Source organism: Ostrinia furnacalis, unplaced genomic scaffold (genome assembly GCF_004193835.3).
Source record: "Ostrinia furnacalis isolate ACB-3 unplaced genomic scaffold, ASM419383v2 OfSCF1456, whole genome shotgun sequence".
Taxonomy (NCBI): Eukaryota; Metazoa; Arthropoda; class Insecta; order Lepidoptera; family Crambidae; genus Ostrinia; species Ostrinia furnacalis.
In genome coordinates, this window is record NW_021131695.1 from 210,688 (window position 1) to 233,900 (window position 23,213).

Genomic DNA, 23,213 nt, shown 5'->3' on the forward strand with positions numbered 1-23,213 from the left:
ATAAACCGATAAATAAATAGTTGTTTTCTTCTCAATTTTGTTTAAATTATTGTCCTTCAACGTTCATTGATAGCACCCTCAAAATAATAAAACAAAATAAAAGTTCCAAAAAGTATCGATATCAGTAAGTATCGATACTTTAGGAGTACTTATTTAAGTAGTATCGAAAAAAGATTTGAGTATTATCGAAATGAGTAGGTATCGATACTTAGGTGGTATCGGAACATCCCTAGNGAAACCTGGTTACATCCAGACATTAACGATAACGAATTTATCGATAGTAGATATCAGGTGTTCAGGAGGGACAGGGACCGGACTGCGACTGGCCGCCGTGACGGCGGCGGCGTTCTAGTGGCTGTGTTGCGCTCACTATATGCAACTGCACGACCCGGCCTGACTGCGACAGCGCTATCGGACTGTGCCGTCCCACTCCCTCCCATTATTGACTGTGTGATGCTTGATCTGCGCATTGCTAATTTTAACTACATTATAGTAGCTGTTTACATACCACCCAACTTAAGTTTTGATCATTATCTTGCACTTTTCACTAATTTACAGGGTCAATTTTGTGATTTTAATGACAGCTTTCTAATAGTGGGAGATTTCAACTTACCGGGATTACACTGGGTGCCCAATACATCTCACAGTCAATCGATGACTAGTATTGCGAATCCGATTCATTCATGTATGATGAACTTTATGTCTATGCACAACTGCCTTCAACTTAATACCATACGCAATAAAAATAGCCGTACCTTGGACTTATGTTTGACTAATGACAATAGTTGTAGCTTATCACCGGCATCGGTTCCCTTACTAAATATTGACGAATTTCATCCTCCATTTCACGTGATATGTCCCTTAAAACCGGCCAAGTGCGAGTCGGGCTCGCGCACAAAGGGTTCCGTAGCAGCAAATATAATAAACTTATTATGTCAATTTATACACCTGGTGAATGGAGCCTAAACTCTCCCGATATTTTGCCTTGTACTTTTATGTATGAATATTAATTTTATATATGTATTTATAAATATTCCGAGCTAAAGAGGTGGCAAAAGCAATGGCAAACAAACCACAATCAATAGTATTCGGTTGTCGCTGAACACTTGGAAACTGAATACATGACTCCGATAGATACGGAAACAAGGCTTTTACATATATTTTTTGCGATTTTCCTAGAACACCAACAAGACTATCGTACACACGCAGTATTCCATTAATGTAATAAATACAACTCCAGTGCCCCACTAATCCCACGTCACCGTCATAAATTACTTGAAGGTGCGTCTCATTTTTAGGTACAGGTTCAATCAGTTCAGGGTGTTGAAATAATTCTAGCTCACGCGGTCTAAATGATGTGCACCGAAGTAACTTTTCATGAAATGCGCGAACCACATCATCTTCGATATAGTTATTATAATTCAGAATGTAGGAAAACGTATTATCTAAAGTATCCATTGTTAGATGATATACAATAAGCTTTAGAAATTTTAAAAACCTGCTACGAAACACTAAAATTTGCACCAAAAACAAAGGAATTTATATTATTGGGGGATTTATTAGTACGTGACCGGTTTAATAGCACCTATTAAACCAGTATACCTACTTACTTATTTTTTATAATAGGTACAATTCAATATTAAAAAGTCTCAACGCCAAATTCGACTTGCGAAAGAAGTAAATGGGAACGATGAAATTCTCTTAGCGCGCACAAGTGACAACGACGTCTGCCCTCACGTGTCTGCCCGTTCGGGTCGACGCGGTTAGCTATCTTATCCCCGCTCCCGCGCGAGACCACGCCCCGCAACTCACGCGCTGCAGCGCAGCGAGCGACCGATCTTCTTGAATCGATGTAATAATAATCTATAGGATTAACGCGTTTTAAAAATATTGGTTCGATGGATATGTTTAACCTATTATTACTCAACAATCACATTTGTAATATTAAACTTTATCAAATGCACAATGTATTTAAGGTACATTACTGGATAAGGATTAATGGCGTATTGCTTGAATAAGCTAATATTTCTCGTAAAAAGTACCTACATTATAAAGATTTTATATCATCGCGGATTTTAAAAGGTGTACAATACTGTAGTATATTTTTTGATCTATCTTATAAGGTTCAGCCATCGTTTTCAGTGTAAGCACAATAACTTAACCAAAATTACAGTTAAATCAACCTATCTCAAAAACTATAAGAGATACTTTGATCAAACCAAAAATCGTTGAAAGAGTTAATTAGCATGCATCACCTCTATTTTTTTTAGAATTTTATACCCCGTAGTTATAAAAATAGAGGGGGGGGGACATACTTTTTACGACTTTGAGAGCTGATATCTCAAAAACCGTTCACTTTAAGAAAAATGTTTTTTAGAAAACTTTATATCATTTTAAAAGACCTTTCCATTGATACCCCACACGGGTATGTACATCGAAAAAAAAATTTTCATCCCTCAGTTACATGTATGGGGGGCCCCACCCCCAATTCTTTTTTTTACTATTTAGTGTCATAATTTTGTAGCGGTTCATACAACACATATTCCCATCAAATTTCATCACTGTAGTACTTATAGTTTCCGAGTAAATCGGCTGTGACAGACGGACAGACGGACAGACGGACAGACGGACAGACGGACAGACGGACAGACGGACAGACGGACAGACGGACATGACGAAACTATAAGGGTTCCGTTTTTGCCATTTTGGCTACGGAACCCTAAAAACTAATATAAAAAATACTCAACGTTGGCCTCGAATTAGTTACAGGTTTAGGAATGCAGATTATGACAAAATTATAGAGGAATTGGAAAATACTAACTGGATGGAGTTGTTGTCGGAGAAACCTGTGACAGATGCGATTTCATGTTTTTATGAAAAACTGCATGAATTAATTAAAAAATATGTACCTACAAAAGTTGTAAACTCTGGCCCTTATCCAAATTGGTTTACACCTGAACTAATTCATCTTCATAGAAAAAAGAAACGTGCTTGGATCACAATGAAAAAATATAACACTCAATCCAATTATAATATATTCTCACTTTATAGAAGTAAATTTAAAGCTACTGCTGAACGCTGTTATAAGTATTATCTAGACAAAGTGGAAAATAGTATTAAAATCAACGGGAAATACTTCTGGACTTACATAAAAAATAGGAAAAAAACAACAGACTTACCGCAAATACTTACATACATGGACGAAATAGCAAATACCCCTGAGGAGACCTGTTCCTTGTTTTCTAGCTATTTTCAATCAGTTTTTGAGCCCTCATCGGTACCAACAGATTTAGATATTCATAATTTTAATACAGATTATTCTAAAGCGCCTGATTCCTTGCTTAGTGACATACAAATTTCAAATGAGGATGTGTTTAGGGAACTCAAATTGTTAGACGTTACTAAAGGCACTGGAACTGATAACATTCCACCATGGTTTTTGAAGGTTACGGCTAAGGCTATTCATGAACCACTATGCTTTTTATTCAATAAATGCCTGAAAGATGGAATATTTCCTGAGGTTTGGAAATGTNATCAAAGATAGGAAGGTGATTATTTTTTTCAAATATCTGAAACTAATAGGAAATCTGTCAAAAAAAAGAAATCTGAGAAAAGTCAACCCAAAAAAAAGATAAAAAAAAAAAATTAAGCCACTAGGTCATGAAATTTGAAAAAATCACAAAATTAACGATAACTTCTAAACTACGAAAAATCGTAGAACATACATGGGGGTGAAATCGATAGGTCTAGTCCTCACCTATCACCTGCCTTCGGCTTGACACCTTACAAGAAACACCCTGTATAAGCTAATTATTTTGAGCTGTATAAAATTATTGTGCTTTAAGCTAAGTAACATCAAAAGTTTGGTATTATTTACTACTATAAATAAGTATATAAAACTGTGTAAGCAGATTATTTTGAGCTGTGTAAAATTGTTGTGCTATAAGCTAAGTAACATCAAAAGTTTGGCATTATTTACTACTATAAATAATTATGTAAAAGTATGTAATTTTATTATTTTGAGCAGTGTAAAATTACTGTGTTATAGGCTAGGTGACCTTATAAGTTTGGTATTGTTTACTACTGTTAATAAGTGTGTAAAGTGTAAGTTGATTATTTTGAGTAGTGTGAAATTATTTTGCCACAAGCTAAGTAACATTAAAAGTTTGCTGTTATTTACTACTTTATATAACTGTGACAGATCGTATAAACTGATTAATTTGAGCTGTGAAAAAATATTTACTATATGTAGGAACTCAGGAGAAGTATATGCATATATAATAATAACTTGTCTCCTTAGGGTTATTTCTTGTATAACACTAATAGTTTCAATTGANGGTTTTTGAAGGTTACGGCTAAGGCTATTCATGAACCACTATGCTTTTTATTCAATAAATGCCTGAAAGATGGAATATTTCCTGAGGTTTGGAAATGTGCTAGAGTTGTACCTGTCCATAAAGGAGGAAACAAAAAACTTGTAGAAAATTACCGCCCTATATCAATATTGCCCACCCTGTCGAAGGTCTTCGAACGACTGGTTCATGATGCAACATATTCATTTTTACGAAGAAATATAATACCTCAACAACATGGGTTTGTCAAACAACGATCCACTGTAACTAACATGCTTATATATATAACTTTTCTTTTCAAAGGTTTTGAAGCCAACAAACAAATTGACAGTGTTTATACCGACTTTCGTAAGGCTTTCGACAGAGTGGATCATATGANAATAAAATAAAAAAAAAAAAAAAAAAAAAAAAAAAAAAATCCAGATTTAATTTAAAACGCTTGTACTGGCCACACTTGACAGCATTTAGTTACATGTAATGTTGTGTCGCTAATCACGGATCGCAAATACAATACAAAAAACTAAATCCGGCAGTGCATTTCCATGTAAAATAGATACGGCTTTATTTTCTAGCGTAATCACTAATCATGCAATTTAAAAAAGAGAAACGACAATATTATACATTAAGCTTGACAAAGTTCTCGATAATTAAGATAGGAAATAGTGTAACAACACCTGTGTATTTCTTCATTAGGATGAGTGAACTCGTGACAATATGATACGGTTATTGCTACCAAACCAGGTGAAAACTATAGCTGTATACATTCACCGGTAATTCATGAACTATGTAAACAACGTTACTTGGAATGTTACAAAAAATTGGGCTACGTTACTACACACTTGCTACTATATTGCCTCATTTAATTACGATTAGCTACACTTAAAACATTCCTCGCCGTGACAAACGTATTCATGAAGCCATATATCCGTTGGCCCATGTCTGGTATCACGATGCATCATTTTATTACCATGATTACAATAGCATGCAATAGTATGTTTGTGTTACATGTACAGGTTTGTTTCCGCACGTTTTGCTAGATAAAGATTGTTATAATCTAATACAGTATAATACCTTATTATAATTTGGTATAATACACGTTTGGGTACCAATCATAATGATAAGAAGCAGTATTGAAGACATTAAATCCTCATTGTTATTATATCCTCTTATACATTTGTCACCAACCCCTACTCTTCCCGCGTGTCGTAAGAGGCTAGTTATGGACTACACATTAAACAGAGAACGGGCAGCAGCGCTCTCTGATAAACATCAATCTTTTAAACTGCGATCTCCAGAACGCCTGCCAATCATGGATATTATGGCAAAACCCACCACTAAAGTGGATGAGGCTCATAGTCCAGCAGTAGACTGTACAGGGCTGTTGATGACGATGATGATTCTATCCTCTTCGTTATTCTAGACAATTTAAAAAAAATGTTAGGATGATTTGCTATGCAAGTTATTTTTTTTAAATAAACTGTTACATGTGACATTCAAAATTTAAAATTAATCACACCTTTTTTTTGTTTTCAGGCATAACGGCAACATATTGTTGGACAGTGCTGGCCACATCATCCACATTGACTTCGGATTCATTTTCTCAATATCACCCAAGAATTTAGGATTTGAAAGTTCTCCATTCAAGGTAATTTTGACATTATTTATAATGTTTTTTTTAGAATTTGTAGTTGATAAACATACCAGTTGCGATTTTTATCTTCGCGATAATGATACACAGTTTTTATGTCTTACTATGATTTTTGCAATTCATTATTGTAATCTGGCATTAGCCAAGCCATTTGTGGGGAATCGTATGATAAACATATTTTCCAAGTATTCGGAGTTATACATGTTTAGTTTGTGAAAGTTGAAATGTATTAACTGAATTACATAAAGGATCTTTATTAAAGGTTAACTTACTAAATGTGTAGTTGCCTGAGTTCTTGTCAGAGATTTAGTTAGCGAATAGATACTCATCGGTTCTGGGCACCCGCTGAAAATCAGTGTTGGAACACGTGTGTGTCTTGATGTATACTGAACGGCCTTTTTGGGACAAAAGTGCCTTTTGCTGTCTGTATTATATTTATTGTTCATGTTTCTTGTTTAGCCGGGTCTCCAGCGCGTGTTTTGCCCTACACAATCAACAAAGACATGTCACCATTCAACAAAATTGCGTACAAAAATACAGACCCGGCTTTTTCGTGTCAAATAAAGTTTATCTTTCTTCTTTCTATTTAGTTTGGGATTAGATCAGGGCATATAGATGACTAATTGTATTTCCTTGATAATTATATCCCCAACGTGTCCATTTAAATACGAACTCTATCTTTCCGCAGTTAACGGCGGAGTTTGTGGAGGTAATGGACGGCGAAACGTCAGACATGTTCCAGTACTTCAAGATCCTCATCCTGCGCGGACTCATCGCCGCTCGCAAGCACTGCGACCAGATCATACACCTTGTCGAGCTCATGCGATCAGGTTGCTATACTTTGTCATTATTATTATTGTCTCTTCCCATGAATGTCGTAAAAGAATAAGGCCCAGAACACACGGTGAAACGCAACTGCAACGAAACTGCAACTTTCTGATGATTCTTATGAATGAAACTGAAACTGAAAGTTTCAAACTGGTCGTCATGTGTGGTCTCTCAACGGACGCTATGGCAGAAACTTAGATAGGCTAGATTCCGTTGAGAGACCACACATGACGCGACCATTTCAAACCGGTTTCAAGCTGATCGCGTCATGTGTGTATGGCAGAAACTTAGATGCAACTCAAAAGTAACTAGAAGTTGCAGTTTCGTTGCAATTGCGTTTCACCGTGTGTTCTGGGCCTAACACTTTCAAATTAGACGTTTTGAGACGGACCGCAAACTGAAAATTGTATGATTATAGGCTAGATGACAAAATTTCAATTATTTGCCCGTCAGACAGATAATTAGAAAATATTAGACTCGTTTTTTTTATTTTCTTTCATAATTAAATAATAACAGTGCTACATCGACCTTGAAATGGCGCGATACGTCACGCTTGAGTAGAATTTTTACTCAAAAGTGACGTCACGCGACATTTTAACTCAATATATTACTGTAATTATTCGATTATGGAAAAAAAATATGAGTCTAATATTTTCTAATTATCTGTCTGACGGACTAAATAGAATTTCGATTTCATTACCCAGTCATCATCCCTATTGCGTTGGAATAAAATTGACAAGTACCAACAATTAGTGTGTGGATTAGCATACGCACAACAACTGTCCGGCTCAAAACTTCTAATTTGAAAGAGCCCTTAGATACAAAATTATCAGGCCTTCCCAACCCGTCTGGCCAGCGTGGGCAGTGCATGCCAAACCTTTATGGTGAGGCAAATGCCTCTGGTAAATTAGAGAGGGCTGAGGGCCTGTAGTGGAGACAAAGTGAATAATAATGATGATTACGTTAGTTGCCATAGCAACTAGCTCTACAAGCGACGTCATCGCACACAATTTTACCACGCATTGTTTAAATGTTTTTACTCAAAAACTTGTCACTTTTCATACTGTCGTGCTTACCGAAAATGTAGGAAAAATAAGCTAAATTGTACTTAAACCAAGCTAACTTAGCTTTTGGTTTGCACCCGGTCTAGATGACTCTTTTCAGTATGTAATCTAATCTGACATTTTCATATTTCAGGCGGGCAGTTAGCGTGCCTTCGTAGCTCAAGCGCAGTTTCAGCGTTTCGCGCGCGTTTCCACGGCGGACGCACCGAACCACAACTGCAAGCGTTAGTCGAGCGGCTCGTGAGGGACGCACTGCACTCGCTATCAACGCGCCTCTACGACAACTACCAGTACTACACCAACGGGATACTCTAACGGTCTGTGAGGATTCTGGAAATCATCCTATACAGGGTGGAAACGATAAGTGATTTTACTCGATTATTTCTAAACTATGCAAGATATCGAAAAACTGGTTACTGATCCTGAAAGTGCTTAATGAGCTCTATTAAACGGTACCGATAATGTTACAAAATAAACTGCATCTATCCGAAAATTCAATGTTTCCAATTTCCATACATTTAGTACTGCCACAGTCATGGCACTCATGTCTTGATAATATTATAGCAAGTAAAGCCTAGAACCAATGTTTTCCATGAATAATTTTAAATAAGGATGCAATTTAAGAGTTCATTTTAAGTGTTTATTATTTAATAAAAAAATCAACACTTAATATTGTGTGACTGGCATACATTTAGTATGGAGGCTGAAAACATTGAATTTTCGAATAGATCCAGTTAATTCTGTAACCTATTGATACCGTTGCAAAAAGCTCGTGAAACACTTTCAAGATCAGTTACCAGTTTTTCGATATCTTGTGTAGTTTAGAAATAATCGAGTTAGATTACTTATCGTTTCCATGCTGTATAGACTTAAGAGCTAGTGAACGACAGACCTACGTCATTTTATAAAAGCTGAAAGTTTGTCAGCGTATGCTAAATCTATCTTTTACGGTGGATTTTTCTGTGTATTCAATAGACTGTAATTCTACTAACGTTATACTGTCTGTACAATATTTGGGCAATAATTAGAAGTATTTTCCCCAACAGCCAGACAGTTTTGACAGTTCCAACTCCTTGCCAGACAGTTTTTTTAGGGTAGCTCCCAAAGCCACCATGGCCCAAACTTCATAATTAACCAACATTATGTCCTGTATTGGGAGCATACGCTGACAAACTTTCAGCCTTTATAAAATGACGTAGGTCTGGCGTTCACTAGCTCTTAGTCTAATAGGCCGTTGATCAAGATAGGTACTCCCAGTTTTAAAGGTTAATATCCTCTGCAAGGAAAGCGCGCGTGAGAACAGGCGTAATGAAATTGAACTTGTGATTGTCGGAAGCAAATTGCGGCCATAGAAAATTTGAGTAGCAAATAACCTGTCACATTAAAGCGCGCTTCCTTTGCTCGTTTTATATACCCCGCTAAATCATGTTACTCCGCATTAGATAATGTTAAAAATTGTGATACCTTAACTTCTTAGATTAATCAAAAATGTATCTGACCGATCGACAAACCCGAAACTGGAGAACTTTATGAATCTGTTAAAAGTAATTTTACAGTTAAATCTTAAGTGACAATAACAAATATGTCTCATATTTTCGTCCTTATTGTAAGCAGCAGTGTTACGCGTTCGCTTAAAAAATATTTGTTAATCTAGTGTATTGTTTTCAATCTGTTTATTGTCGATGCTAAATGTAGCAATTGACAATTACTTCTTCGACCGATATTGATTTGGAATCGAGACATCGATGTCCTAAATCATGACGACAAAATGTATCACAATTATGAAATGTTAAATTAAGTTTCTCGCGTCGAAACCCTAGTGCTGTAGTACACTTGTGTTACTTGCTTTGCGTAGGTTTTTATATAATTAGTGCCATAACCCATTGTCACTCGCTGTACCTTAAAGTAGATGTCCCCATTTGCTCAATCATGCCCGCAGTCACCTAACAAAATAATCATCTTCTGACCCGTCCATTGTAGTTACTTTATAGAACCATTAGTTCTTCGTAACACATTTGAATACTTTGTGTAAACATGTGAGCGCATAGGAATGTTAAATTTTCGAAAATCTGACGTGTAAATAGATAAAAATTATGATAATTTTCGCAAAGAGAAGACTGATTGATCAGGCATGCAAAGTGGTCTAGTTTTAGGTTTCTTATCCTTATAAATTTAAGTTTTACCCTGTATATTGAAATTAGTTGTGTAAAATAAAGCGGGATCCACTCATTCAGTATGTATTAGGAACAATGCCAAAGCGTTGAAGACAAAAGTGGCATTATCTAGGTGTAACGATGTTTGGACGTCGTTACGCGAAACGGGACTAGTTAGGTATTTCGGATACACCAAAATTATTTAGGTGGGTCTGTGGAAATCGAACAGGAAAAGTGAGTTAAAATATTTTTATCTGTGTTGTATGAGAGGTGTTGTTTCGGTGTTTGTAAATGCAATTGTGAGATTGTTAAGCTGCCGCTAGATAGGTTTTAAAATACTGTATAATTATTATGGAGCAGTATGTTCCACATGTTAATGTTGACTAAAATGATTAATCAATACCCTTGTACGTGTATCGCGAGACTAACCGTCTCTCTCGGCGTATAACTGCTTAGTGTAAATGGAGTGAGAAGTTTGTTGCCAAATTTTAAGCGATAAATCTTACCTACGCAGGACATAAATGCTTCTATTTTTCGATCTACTCACGATTTTCCGATTTTTTCACTCTTGTAATAGTGTGGTAAGATAAACAACCCATAAAATGTAAAGTGAACATGGAAGCTGTGTATTCGTGTTGTAAAAGTTAAAATGATTTCGTAAATTGAATTTTTCCGTTTTAAGAATTTACACACGAGTACATGGTTTTCTATAACGTAGGTTGGAAAAATGACGTGTAAAGTAACCTTGAAACCAGAACTGTATGTTATATTTAGACAAAATAATCCAGTAATTGATTTTACACGTCTCTCAACAAAATTCTTTGTTATCCTGATTAATTATAATGTTTAGACTAAAGCTAGGGATACCTTTAAGTTTGTACTCTTCAACTGATTACAATATTTTTGCTACGGCTTATTTAGTTTATCTCATTTAATTTTATCTTCGACTTGAGCGTAGTTAATAAATATATTTTATTGCTTTAAGCATCAGATACCCGAGTATGAATCGAGTTATATTGTGCGAGTGATTATTGTGACCGTTATATTGGAAATGTAGATAGGATATAATTATATCTGAAGTACCTTTAAATATTTTATTCTAAAAGGTAATTTATAGTCGCATCTTATTGTTTGCTAGTTAAACGAGTTAAATCTGTAAATAAACGTTTTCGCTTATATAATTCACTATTATTCCGGATTTAAGAGTATATTGCATCCGAAGTCCAAACATTAATATTTCCTCAAAATTAAAGTTATTTATCAACATGTACAGGTAATTGTAAGTAGGTACTGTAATGTTTATCTTAATTTTTTAAATATACATATATCATGATTTTTTTTCAGTCTTTCATTCTAACAACCCCTATTTATTCATTTGTTCTTTATTGTATAAAAAAAGTTAATTATTACATGTTGAACATTAGTTTAAAATGACAATTATATTAAACAAGTACTCAACGGGCGTTTAAATTTTTGTATCAAGTCCCTATTTAGTGGAAGTGGGGGAAACTGGGACATTTTTGTTAATTCCCATTTGTCCCCGGTGTTGGGGGCAACTGGGAATAACCCATCTTATTTACCTACAGTAGAACGCCGATTAACCGAATCGCCAATTATCCGAATCGGTCCTAAGCGCAATAAATAAAATTAAAACCAAGTAATTTTTATTTTGTTTTGTTATAACAAGTAGGAACTCTCAGGAGTCTAGATTATTTCAACTGAGCGTTATTGTAGAACTGTAAACATATTTAATAAAGTTTATTCTATGTGTGACGGTTAGTTTTAAACGCGCTTTTTCTTTATTACCAGTCTATGTCCGATTATCCGAATCGACCCCGGTCCCAGTTAATTCGGATAATCGGCGTTCTACTGTACTTTGGAAATGAAACAGTGTTTAACATACATATTATTTGGAAATGAAACAGTATTTAACATACATACTTTTTATTAAGATCACTTCTTCTTTTTCTTCTTGCCTTTCATCTTGTGTTTGAGCCGTTGCTTGATCTTCTCCTTGCGCAGGCGCTCCTTGACGATCTGCTGCTTGTCGCGGAACTCTTTGGAGGAGGCTTCCGCTTTCTTCTTCGCGACGCGCTCGTTGTGTTTCACCCAGTGGGGACGGAAGTCTGATACTGGAAAGGATATATGATTTTTTTATTTTATTTCAAAATTAACTGTCAGACAGTATCCTGTTTAGTAACATTTGTTTGTGGAAGGTGAAAAATATTGTACTACCGCTCAACATAAGGCGATAAGTTCCAGTAGCCCCTGCCGTGCGGTCGTACCCACTGGGGGCAACTGGGAATTTCCACGCAAGGGAACGCACCCATACTATATGGCCCATATTTTACCACTGTGTCTAAACTAATCCATTGTACATAGGAGTATTTGGCGAGTGTGTCATATGAGTGTGTCATGTGTCATGTAAAAAAACGTGGCCTTCACTGGTTGGGTTTTTATTGGCGGTCAAGCTGTAGATCCTGGCTACACAGGAGTTGCAGCGGTGGGAATAGTTGTACTCAGTATCAGGCCTGTTCATTTCCGCGAGTTTACATCGAAAACAAAACAAGCACGATTGCACCCTACATTTATTTATTACTATTCGACAAGACCTCACATACGAGCGAGCATTGACTTACGCACGCGTATTATTGTGTATGATGGAAAAAAAAGAAAATGGTGTACTAAATACTATGCAGTATTTAACAACCTAAATAGTAATAAAAACACAGTATGTACTTTTTTAAGTTGCCTGAAGATACTGAGAGGTAAATAAGTGGTTAATATTATTCATGATAATTCATGTATCATGTATTTCTTCCGCCATTTTCTGCAGTTTGGCACCTCACGTTACACAATATCATTTTACCGAAGTCAGCCCTATGGCTTCGGCGCAGTACCAATCACTGACGTTTGTCAACAAAATGGTGCTTGACTCTTGAGACAAGCTAAATTACACCATATTTTTAATGACAGTGAGCACATTTTTTTTAATACCTTCGCAAAGTAAACCTTCTGTCCGTAGTACTTATTATTATTCTGTGTCAGTACTCACCAGGCCTGTTGGCATGTGGGTCGTCGGGCGCGTCGTCGTCGTCGGGCTGCGCGTTGCGCTTGCGCCAGGCGTCGTAGCGGCCGCTGCGGAACGACGCGGGCACGCGCCCGCCGCTCTCTGTGCGGATCATCTTGCGACCACCGTCCTGGGTGCAGAAATGTAACAATCAATAAAGAAACATACATTTATTACAATGGACATCACACAAATACAGGCAATTACATAGACATGACAGTGGCACATAATAATGCAAGAAGAAAAAATAAAAACAAGAGGAAACTGAGCAGTGAGCTAAAAACAAGAGAGCAATTAATATTACAAAGACGTTGTATGGTTCTGAAGTGTAGAATGTTCATAAAGAGCTGACCTGGCCGCATCTAGGTGTTTTCCAGCTACGCTATTCTGGCCTAGGACTTGCCTACACTCCGTTTCCCGATCGGTGGCCGCTATTCGAGAAATTTTCTACCCCAACAGACATCTCATCGACAATTTCAATGAGCTATATGCCCCACCTCTCGCCATTTGATTTTGACAGTTCTCGTGCTCGTATGGAGGTGATTCTCAGGTCTACTTGTGCTGTACTTGTCAGGTCTAATTTTTCTGTACAGTACCCGGCAATAAATATTGCACATCGACCTTTGGAAAGAGAATCGATTAATTTCGGCTCGTAGAGCGTTATCTCTGTCGCACACTACCTATACGATTGACAAAACGTCATTGACAAAACATTATTCAATGAAAATATTGTCCGAACCCTTAGTATTTCTCTTCGATAAATACTAGTTTGTGAACCACTTTTCTTTCACGACTAAAAAGTTTTTAGCAATTTAATTCACAAAATCAATTGCACACATTGGTGTGGCGTGTAAATAGCCACACCAGGCGGAATCTTAATCGGAAGTCCAAATTACGTTTCCCAAATGATTTTGCCTGCAGAGGAGAAATAGTTGGTCCCACTAACCTCTGAGCCAATCTCGGGTCCCCTTCCGTCAGCTCGACCACTGCTGGGCACCGGGACACTCCGGGATGAAGATGGATCGGCTTCACTTCCCCTGCAGGGGGTTCGGGTCACGAGCAATTTGGGCTTTGAATGCGTAGATGGTTTGCGTAGATGCGTTGTGCGTTATGATGCGATTTGCGGGAGATAAAAGTGCGGTTTTTTCACTCGCGAGACTGCGAAGATGTGCGTTGCGATAAAGATTTTACGGTGAAGTGTGTCAAAGCTTGACGTTCAGAAACGCCAAGAATGACCACAGAGATGTGGAAACCAAACAGTTTTCTACCTGCAGACAAAACTATTCGGGAATTAAAAATAAGAATAAAACTGCGTACATCTGCGTAACCATACTCCCCGCCTTGGAAGTTCGCAGAACCTTTCAAAAAACTTACTAATGTGAACTTAATACGTTGCAATCCTTGCAATGCAACGGTGTAAATTCAAAGAAGAAAAAATAAATCAAAAGAACTCAGACCTCGAGTCTAATAACTTAACAATAAAGAATTAAATGCGTTAAAGTAAAATATATTATTGCGTAGGTACTGGGTACAACTTCACGACAGGACGTTTAAGGTTACCATATTTGGTCCTAACCCTCGCTACGCGAGTGACACCATCTGTACCAGGGTACACCTCAGAAATGATGCGAAGTTGCGAACGTTCGGTCCAAAATTGTACCCAGAATAACCTCAGGTTCCTTAACCGTACCTATTGAAATTATAATGCGTAACAATAATGCAATAAATCCCGAAAATTATTTCGATAAAATAAAATCGTACCTAATTTGAAAAATTTTCCAAAGATGTCAGACAGATGTCAAAATTCGGAATTTTCTAGAAGTTTACCAAAATTACGTAAATTATATGAAAAAATTATGCGAAAATTACTGATGCTATCCAAGCTGAAGGACCACAAAACTATGGTGTGGCGTGTAAATAGCCACACCAGGCGGGATCTTAATCGGAAGTCCAAATTACGTTTCCCAAATGATTTTGCCTGCAGAGGAGAAATAGTTGGTCCCACTAACCTCTGAGCCAATCTCGGGTCCCCTTCCGTCAGCTCGACCACTGCTGGGCACCGGGACACTCCGGGATGAAGATGGATCGGCTTCACTTCCCCTGCAGGGGGTTCGGGTCACGAGCAATTTGGGCTTTGAATGCGTAGATGGTTTGCGTAGATGCGTTGTGCGTTATGATGCGATTTGCGGGAGATAAAAGTGCGGTTTTTTCACTCGCGAGACTGCGAAGATGTGCGTTGCGATAAAGATTTTACGGTGAAGTGTGTCAAAGCTTGACGTTCAGAAACGCCAAGAATGACCACAGAGATGTGGAAACCAAACAGTTTTCTACCTGCAGACAAAACTATTCGGGAATTAAAAATAAGAATAAAACTGCGTACATCTGCGTAACCACACATTTATAATAAAGTTTGTTTACACTTTGGCAAAACGTCATTGTCAGTCATTGTTCAAGCGCGACAGTGATAACGCTCTACGAAACCGAAATTAGCCGATTGTCTCTTACTTAAGGTCGATGTGCAATATTTATCGCCGGGTATTGTATTTCTTACCGTGAAATTGTGATCTCCGTCAGTTTATAATAAAACGCGTGAGAACATCAAAATTGGTGACGTAGTAAACTCACCGGGTCGACATGCACCATCTTCTTGCGCTTGCGGTCCCAGCGTAGAAGCTGACGCCGCTCGCGCGCCATGTCGCCGCTGTCCGCGCCCATGTCTAGTTCCGCGCTCGCCGCGCCCGCGTTGAAGTTCACCGCCATACTAATAGTAGAACATTAACTCAGTATTTTTGCAACCCGCCTGCCAAGCGTGGGGATAATGGCAAAACCCTCCACTACAGTGGAGGAGGCTCTTAGTCCATCAGTGAACTGTAAAGGGCGGTTGATGATGATGATGAAATCAGTCTTTCATGCTCGTCATCACTGTTGCATCTTATGCAGTTGTAGTATAAATTTTGCAACAAAATGTCTGATGTGCTGTTGTCTAAATAGACAGCAAATCAATCTAAATACTATGGCATCTTATGTCCGTGACATGGATGCTATTCTGCAACAAAATGTGTGATTTGCGGTCGTGTCGGGGTACGGCGAGCAAATTAAGATCCCATCAAAAACAATACTTGTCAAAAAAACCAAGTCTCGCAACTCAGTTGTTCTACGGTAAAAAGTTGTGAGATCCATGTAATACCAAGTCCAGGCCAGGAAATCTTTAACGTTTTACATAAATTATTTACTTGGCCATCGCACTAAATAATTTAATTTACACGTGTTTTCATGTGAAGATTAACACTGTGGCAACTTATGTCCTTGTTATAGGTACAATTTTGCAGCAATTTGTAGTCTGATGTAATTTTTAAGCAAGCTTTTAGTGTTACCATCTGGGACACTTTTTTCAAATAAATTCCCATTGGCCCCCAGTGGGGGCAACTGGGAATAACCCCTTGTCGACAGCACAACAAATGGCACAGAATATGCCACAGTGTTTAGGTCGATATTCTATTGTCTGTGCAACTAGACAGGCTGACCTAGGCAGAAGTTAAGGTTGGATAAAATCTTTAAGAGTTACGTTATTAGTAAAATGTGTAAAATAATACAAAAATATCTCTAGAAAACATACCCAGCTTCTGTATGTTGGTCTGACGCTTGATGAGGAATATAGTTTTCATCTCGCACCACTTCTTTCTTTTTCTTCGACTTATTATTCGAATCAATGCCTTCCAATTTACCCTCAGCCTGTAAAATAAAAAAAAATCAATGCTACCTATATTGTTCCATTATTACAAGATACCATACAGAAATAAATACGAGTATTTTACTGTACCTGTAGCTTCTTATTTTCCCGCGTCTTTTGTACAACTTTCGAGTGTTTTTGCTTCATAATTTTCATAGCCATATACATGGGGGAGTCGTTCTTAGTAGTCAGTTCCAATATTGTCTGAAATAATATTATAGTAATGCAAAAAGGGTTAACTGGGGGATGTGTTAAGTTATATCAGATTTATTTCAAAACCTATGATCTTGGTAAGATAGTTTAATTAAAAACCGATTATTGGAACTCACAGCACAATATCATTTGATCGGCACACAGAAGATCTCAGAATTTTCAAGGGTAAGCTAATCTAATGTGGATTAATCCATATGGATAATTCTTGCTTGAAGTTTAGGCTTATTTTTGGAAGAAGTGGGACGAAGAAGTGTAAAATTTTGCTGAGAAAGGTTTTTTAAACTCACCCCTTTAGGCGTATAGTTCTTTATCTGCGCGACCATATCGTTAGCATTGTCGCCGCCCTCGTCCAGCAAGAAGGGATGTGTGTGCACCGGTATCGTGGTGATCTTGGCGCGTTTGTTGGCCTCAGCTGAGGCGGACTCCCGCCACTTGATGAACTGCTGCCAGCCGCGGGAACACGTGCGGACAGCTTCTTCCTGATGAAAAATTGAGAGGTAAATAAAAACAGCTGACAAACGTGATTGAATTTCTTGCGCCAGCTATACAATAGGCTAGTTTCCTAAAAAATTTTTTTTAGTCCGTCATGTTTAATATCAAAAAATATTGGACACATATATTTTTATTTGTCAACCTAACAAATAATTACATACTTATGGTGCGTTGAAGTTCCGCACGACGTCACAACGTGAAGCACTTTTATGCACGCATTGACGTCACGGGCCTCTTCTTATGAACTTTGGCGCGCTTTATCTCTTTAAATTTTCACTAGTTTGTAAAAGTGAAAAATACGTATACAGGGTGTTAGGTAAATGGGTATATGAGCCGACACTAGCTCATGTTAACATGGTCATATAAATGGTATGGTGAAGTCAGAAAATTTATATCTTCATTTCAATTATTTTAATTTTCATACAAATCGGATTTTATAAAATTTATTTTGTATGAAAATTAAAAAAAATTAAATCATGATATCAAATTTCTGACATCACCATACCATTTATATGCCTATGTTAACATGGGCCAGTGTCGGCTCATATACCCATTTACCTAACACCCTGTAGAGTATTTTTTGATAAGTTAACTGACTGACTAATTAAAACTCTTTCTTTTTGACCCAGGAAACATCCCTATTGTCCTGAAGTGGTGGTTGGGTAAGCTATGTTTGGGACATGTACAATTGCCCCGGAAATGGCCTAAGTATTGAATAAAAGATTTGAATATAAAAATCTTGTATCGACTATTTGAGAAAACGGCATATAACACAGTCATCCATGTAACTCTATTTTAAATAGAAACATTATTTATACATACTCAACTCATGTCAACAAGATTGACGCCCGTATTCACAAACATTACTATGAGATCTCACAGTGCGCGTGGACTGAATGGACACGAACCAATCACAGAGCTCTATTCAACGTTGTGCGTTCGATTTGCTGCTTCACTTAAGCAAGCATCATTTGTAAATACGGGCGTGAGACTTGTTGGGTTTGTCATTAAGCAATAAATAACTAATATGGGAGAGACAAAAGGTATAATTTGGCGGTCTTTTTCTACTCTGCCGGAATCACACGGCTACTCCGTTGTAAGGTGACGGTTTTTTTCCTGGTCTGGATTGTGTATTAAATTCCGTAGTGATTGAGTCTATAGGAGTTATTGGATGCCCAGCTATAGCCTATTTAGTATTTAATTTTGCAGATGGTAATTTTTGTTTCAACGACTTTTCTTCGATTTTTTATGACGGGTATAAGTTAACGATCTTCTAAGGTGTGACTGTTACAAATAGTGTCTACTCACGATCTCGGAGGTGTCCTTCTCCCAGGCCACGACGTCCTGGTGCCGTAGCTCAAGCGCGGCGGTGGGCATGGCGCCCCACACGCCGCTGGGACACGTAGCGCCTTTCTCTTTCACCTGGGAAAGAATGAGAATAATAGGGTTTCAATAAGGATTTCCACAACTACCGGACTTTCGCTGGCCAACAGGATAAGCGCATGACAGGGATTGAAAGATTTTTTCCTCTCATATTCCTTACACAATGCATACGAACGTAAACGTGACGACATAATTCAGCGCTCATTTCATTGAAAACTATTAGGGCAAGCCAATAAATTCAATTTTCAAATATTTATACTTATCTCAGGGAGTTATTTATGCTAACAAAGTATTTATTTATTGATAAGATCTAGTTTGTTGGTTTACCATTTATTTGAAGCTTATTTGCACATTTAACAAGGTATAAATTGCGAATAGTTTAATGGCATATTACATTCTCTTCCAGTTAAGTTTTGTGCCTAGCAGGAATGAAAGTAGTTGGTGGGTAAAGTTTTACCATCAATTTGAGTATTATCATTTGAAAATTACTATTATCTCTGAGCGCCGAGACAAGCCAGACAAAACGCAAGGACACTACCTACCTTTTCTCGAAGTAGTTCGTTTCTTATTACACGAACTCACCTGTGTGGGTGTTATCAAGTCGGCTCCCAAGAACAGCTGCAAGTCCAGTAGATGCGCCACGTCATCGGCCGCTACTAGCGAAAACGCGCGACCGGCGCGACCCGCACGGGCACTACGACCTGTTTAGAGAAGATTCATTACTCTACCTACCGTTATCCGTTTTTCAGGTATAGTTGTTGCAATTCATGAAGGCGAGTCAGCTTTACATGTGGGTTGGCTTGCAACTGTTCGTTTTTCAAAAGTTTTCAACCGACTTCAAAAAAGGAGGAGGTTCTCAATTCGACCCGTATGTTTTTTTTTTTCCTATGTTTGTTACGCGATAACTCCGCCAATTATGAACCGATTTGAACAAATCTTTTTTCGGCGTATAGGTAATACCTCAAGGGTGGTCCCATTTAAATTTAATAATAGAAAAAACAACCCCCAAGGGTGGAAAATTGGGGATGAACTTTTTTATACGCAATATCTCCGCCGTTTATAAATCAATTTGAACGATTATTTTTTTGTTGAATAGGTATTATCAAAAGGGTGGTTTCATGCGAATTTGAAGAAAATATTTCACCCCCAAGGGTGGCAAATTGGGGATGAACTTTTTTATACGCAATATTTTTAATTTTTAGTTTTTTTTTGTGTTCACGCATTTGAAGTCGGTTTTATTTTTTCAAAAAGTTAATTATGATAGACAGTACCTATGCATTATGGAATGAATGTTTGTAAAAACACGGAAGTGTCGTAGGGTATGTAAGGACACAAAAAGGCAAGGGAATGAATGTTTCTAAAACTTAGGCTTGGTAAGAACTGAAAGGACATAGCAGCTAAGCTATAAAATATAAGAGTGTCCACTTACCAACTCTATGCACAAACAGCTTCGGCGTAGCGGGGAAGTTGTAATTAATAACCGTATCTAAAGCCGGCAAGTCGAGACCTCTCGCTGCGACGTCGGTAACGATGAGCACAGAGCACTTGTTGTTGGTGAACCGGCCGAGCGCGATCTTGCGAGCTGACGGATCTAAGCCGGAGTACGCGTAGGTGGATGATATGCCCGCTTTTTGTAAGATCTATAAAAAAGTAGTGAATAAGAGTAGGCGCACACCGTTGATTTTTAGTTGGCCGATAGTTGTGCCCGATTTTAATTTGTATGAAGAATCGGCCAAATCGAATCGGCGTAGTGTGCGCACTCCCATACATGCCCATACTGATCAACTGCCCGATTAAACAATCGGCCGACGAAAAATCAACGGTGTGCGCCTACTCTAAGTTTCATTCATTGACTCATTTCAGGCTGGATACAAAAAAGTAGCTCATTTATTAAAAAAAATATGATACTTCATTTAGCCTAGACTGTAAACTGTTTGTATACCTATTAGAAATAAATAAATAAATTTAGGCCAGGAGAAAAACAAATACTGTATTGTACGTATAGCTTATGAATTGGGTAGAGGTGTGGAAAACTTTTGTTTAAAATTACAAAACGTTTAAAAGCATACTGAGTTGAATATACATTATTTAACTTCATCATCATTATTTCAGCCATAGGACGTCCACTGCTGAACATAGGCCTCCCCCAATGCTTTCCATGCTGATCGATTGGTAGCGGCCTGCGTCCAGCGCTTCCCTGCTACCTTTATGATGTCGTCGGTCCACCTTGTGGGTGGACGTCCTACGCTGCGTTTTCCGGTATGCGGCCTCCATTCCAGAACCTTGTTTATTTAATATTATTTAACTTACCAAATGTAAATATTCCACATGATGTTTTGTAGCAGCAAAGACAACAGCCTGTGGTGTAGTTGGAGTCAAAACTTTATCCAACAACAGTAACAAAGCTGCAGTTTTTAATTCCGCTCTGACCGATATCCAACCAAGCCAAAGTGTCGATGGTAATTTCCAATCAACGTCTAATCTGATCAATATAGGATCTGAAAGACCAGCTCTGGCGAATTCTACAAGCATTTTTGGTAATGTTGCAGAGAATAGAAGTGTCTGACGATTTGATGGAAGACGTGCGACGATTTCTCTTAATTGTTCTCCAAAGCCAAGCTCAAATAAACGGTCTGCTTCATCAAAAACTATCATTTCTGTAACAATAAGGTTGATTTAAAAATTGAGTTCACAACAAAAAAAAATCATGTAATGAAAAAAGTATTTACAACATTTTTTCAAATATTTTTTTTCTAAAAATGCTTTTGAATAACTTACTGATATTGTCAAGTTTTAAGCTCATCTCAATGCAAATGTGCAGGAATCGACCCGGAGTAGCCACCACAATGTCAGGAGCCTTGCCAGACATGACGCTGAACTGCTGCTCGATGGACTCTCCTCCGAGAATAGCTGCCGATGTCAATCCACTAAACTTTCCCAATTCTCTGACAAACCTTAGAGTCTGAAATCACATAATATTTATTTTAATAAATAAAAAGATATATTATCTTTTTAAAAAATGCAATAATATTTTAAAATGAACATCAGAATGTATTCTGGATATATCTTTTTATCATAGAGAGGTATTGTATTTTTATTTCTTTTCCATAATTTTGGTTATTATAGCTCTGAGTGAATATGCTTACTTGTAAGGCTAATTCTCTAGTCGGAGACAGGATGAGGGCTCTGAAGTTCTTCCCAGGCAACGGCTTGTTGGTGGGCGAAGTGAGTTTCTCAATTATGGGCAGTACGAAGCAAGCAGTCTTACCAGAACCAGTACGAGCCATAGCAACCACATCCTTTCCCTCCAATGCCAGTGGAATAGTCTGAAATTATTAACGAATAACTAAATCCGTGGTTGTTTTTGTACGGTTTTAGGTTATGTTTTAAAAGTCAAGATTTTCTCAATTTACCTTTCGTTGAATAGGTGTTGGTTGTTTATATCCTCGTTTAGTTATACCTTTTATGATTGGAAAACTGAATCCCATCGATTGAAAACCACCAGAGCCCTTCTTTTTCTTTTTGCTACTTTGCGACTCACTTTCCTTCGCATTTTCGTCTTCTGGAGGCGCTTCGAACCCTGGGAGATCATCTCCCAGATCCTTGGGTTTCAACATTTTATTTCTATTTTCAAATTACACTTATATTATTTTATTAAATTAATGAAAATCACATGCATGGGATCCACACACGCACCACATGTTTTTGTTATGACGTTATTGACCATAGAGAAAAGCAATATTATTGACGTTTGATGACAGTGACAGTGAAGTGACGGTCCGTGACATTGGCATTTTGTTTCATAAAAAAGTTTGCAGTTTTGTACCAGGAAAGTAGGGGCTCGGGTGTGCCTCCGCCAAGACGAGTCGATGACGTGCAAGAGCAAATAAGTGCCTTTATCATTTTGACTAAGGTGTAGAGACTAGAGTTGGCTTGGCTCTACTTTCACAGTGCGAGCCATTTATACAGTGTGTCCGGGCATGTAAGTGATCAGACTTTAAGGGCGTAATCTATGGACAATTTTATCGATGAAAATACTTCAAATTTAGGGCTTGACCCATTTCTCGCAAAATTACAAGGATTTAAGATTTGAATTTTAAGTTTTCTCCTCTTCCTTCAAAAACAAGTGATAGTGTGTGGGTAGCTTAACACTAATAAGCAAAAATGTTATATCATGCGATAGCCAATAAAATTATCTACTAGCAGAAGTAGAAAACATAATATAAGTTTCATACATTTTAAGGGAGTAAGAATGGATTTAATTAGAAAAAAAACATGCC

At 37.6% G+C, this 23,213-nt stretch overlaps 2 protein-coding genes across 6 annotated transcripts in view; one reads left to right on the forward strand and one right to left on the reverse strand.

Annotated features, from left to right (window-relative positions):
• fwd (phosphatidylinositol 4-kinase beta fwd) overlaps positions 1-8,304 on the forward strand; it is a 58,528-nt gene extending 50,224 nt beyond the window's left edge. For all 5 annotated transcript variants that reach the window (XM_028304548.1, XM_028304550.1, XM_028304551.1 and 2 more), the window contains 3 exons: positions 5,886-5,997; positions 6,689-6,830; positions 8,026-8,304. In XM_028304548.1, coding sequence (XP_028160349.1) covers positions 5,886-5,997; positions 6,689-6,830; positions 8,026-8,207 — 436 coding nt within the window. In that variant the 3' untranslated portion in view covers positions 8,208-8,304. The remainder of the gene's footprint in view (positions 1-5,885; positions 5,998-6,688; positions 6,831-8,025) is intronic.
• A 3,668-nt stretch (positions 8,305-11,972) lies between these two features.
• On the reverse strand, positions 11,973-22,664 carry LOC114352834 (ATP-dependent RNA helicase DDX54). The gene is made up of 13 exons (XM_028304576.1): positions 22,347-22,664; positions 22,080-22,259; positions 21,712-21,895; positions 21,244-21,590; positions 20,363-20,573; positions 19,516-19,634; positions 18,859-18,972; positions 17,346-17,537; positions 16,936-17,049; positions 16,732-16,847; positions 15,741-15,876; positions 13,101-13,245; positions 11,973-12,177 (listed from the first exon to the last, which is right to left on the reverse strand). Exons 1-13 carry the CDS (start codon positions 22,548-22,550, stop codon positions 11,999-12,001), a joined length of 2,241 nt encoding a protein of 746 aa, XP_028160377.1. The 5' UTR covers positions 22,551-22,664; the 3' UTR covers positions 11,973-11,998.
• Between the last annotated feature and the right edge of the window lie 549 nt (positions 22,665-23,213).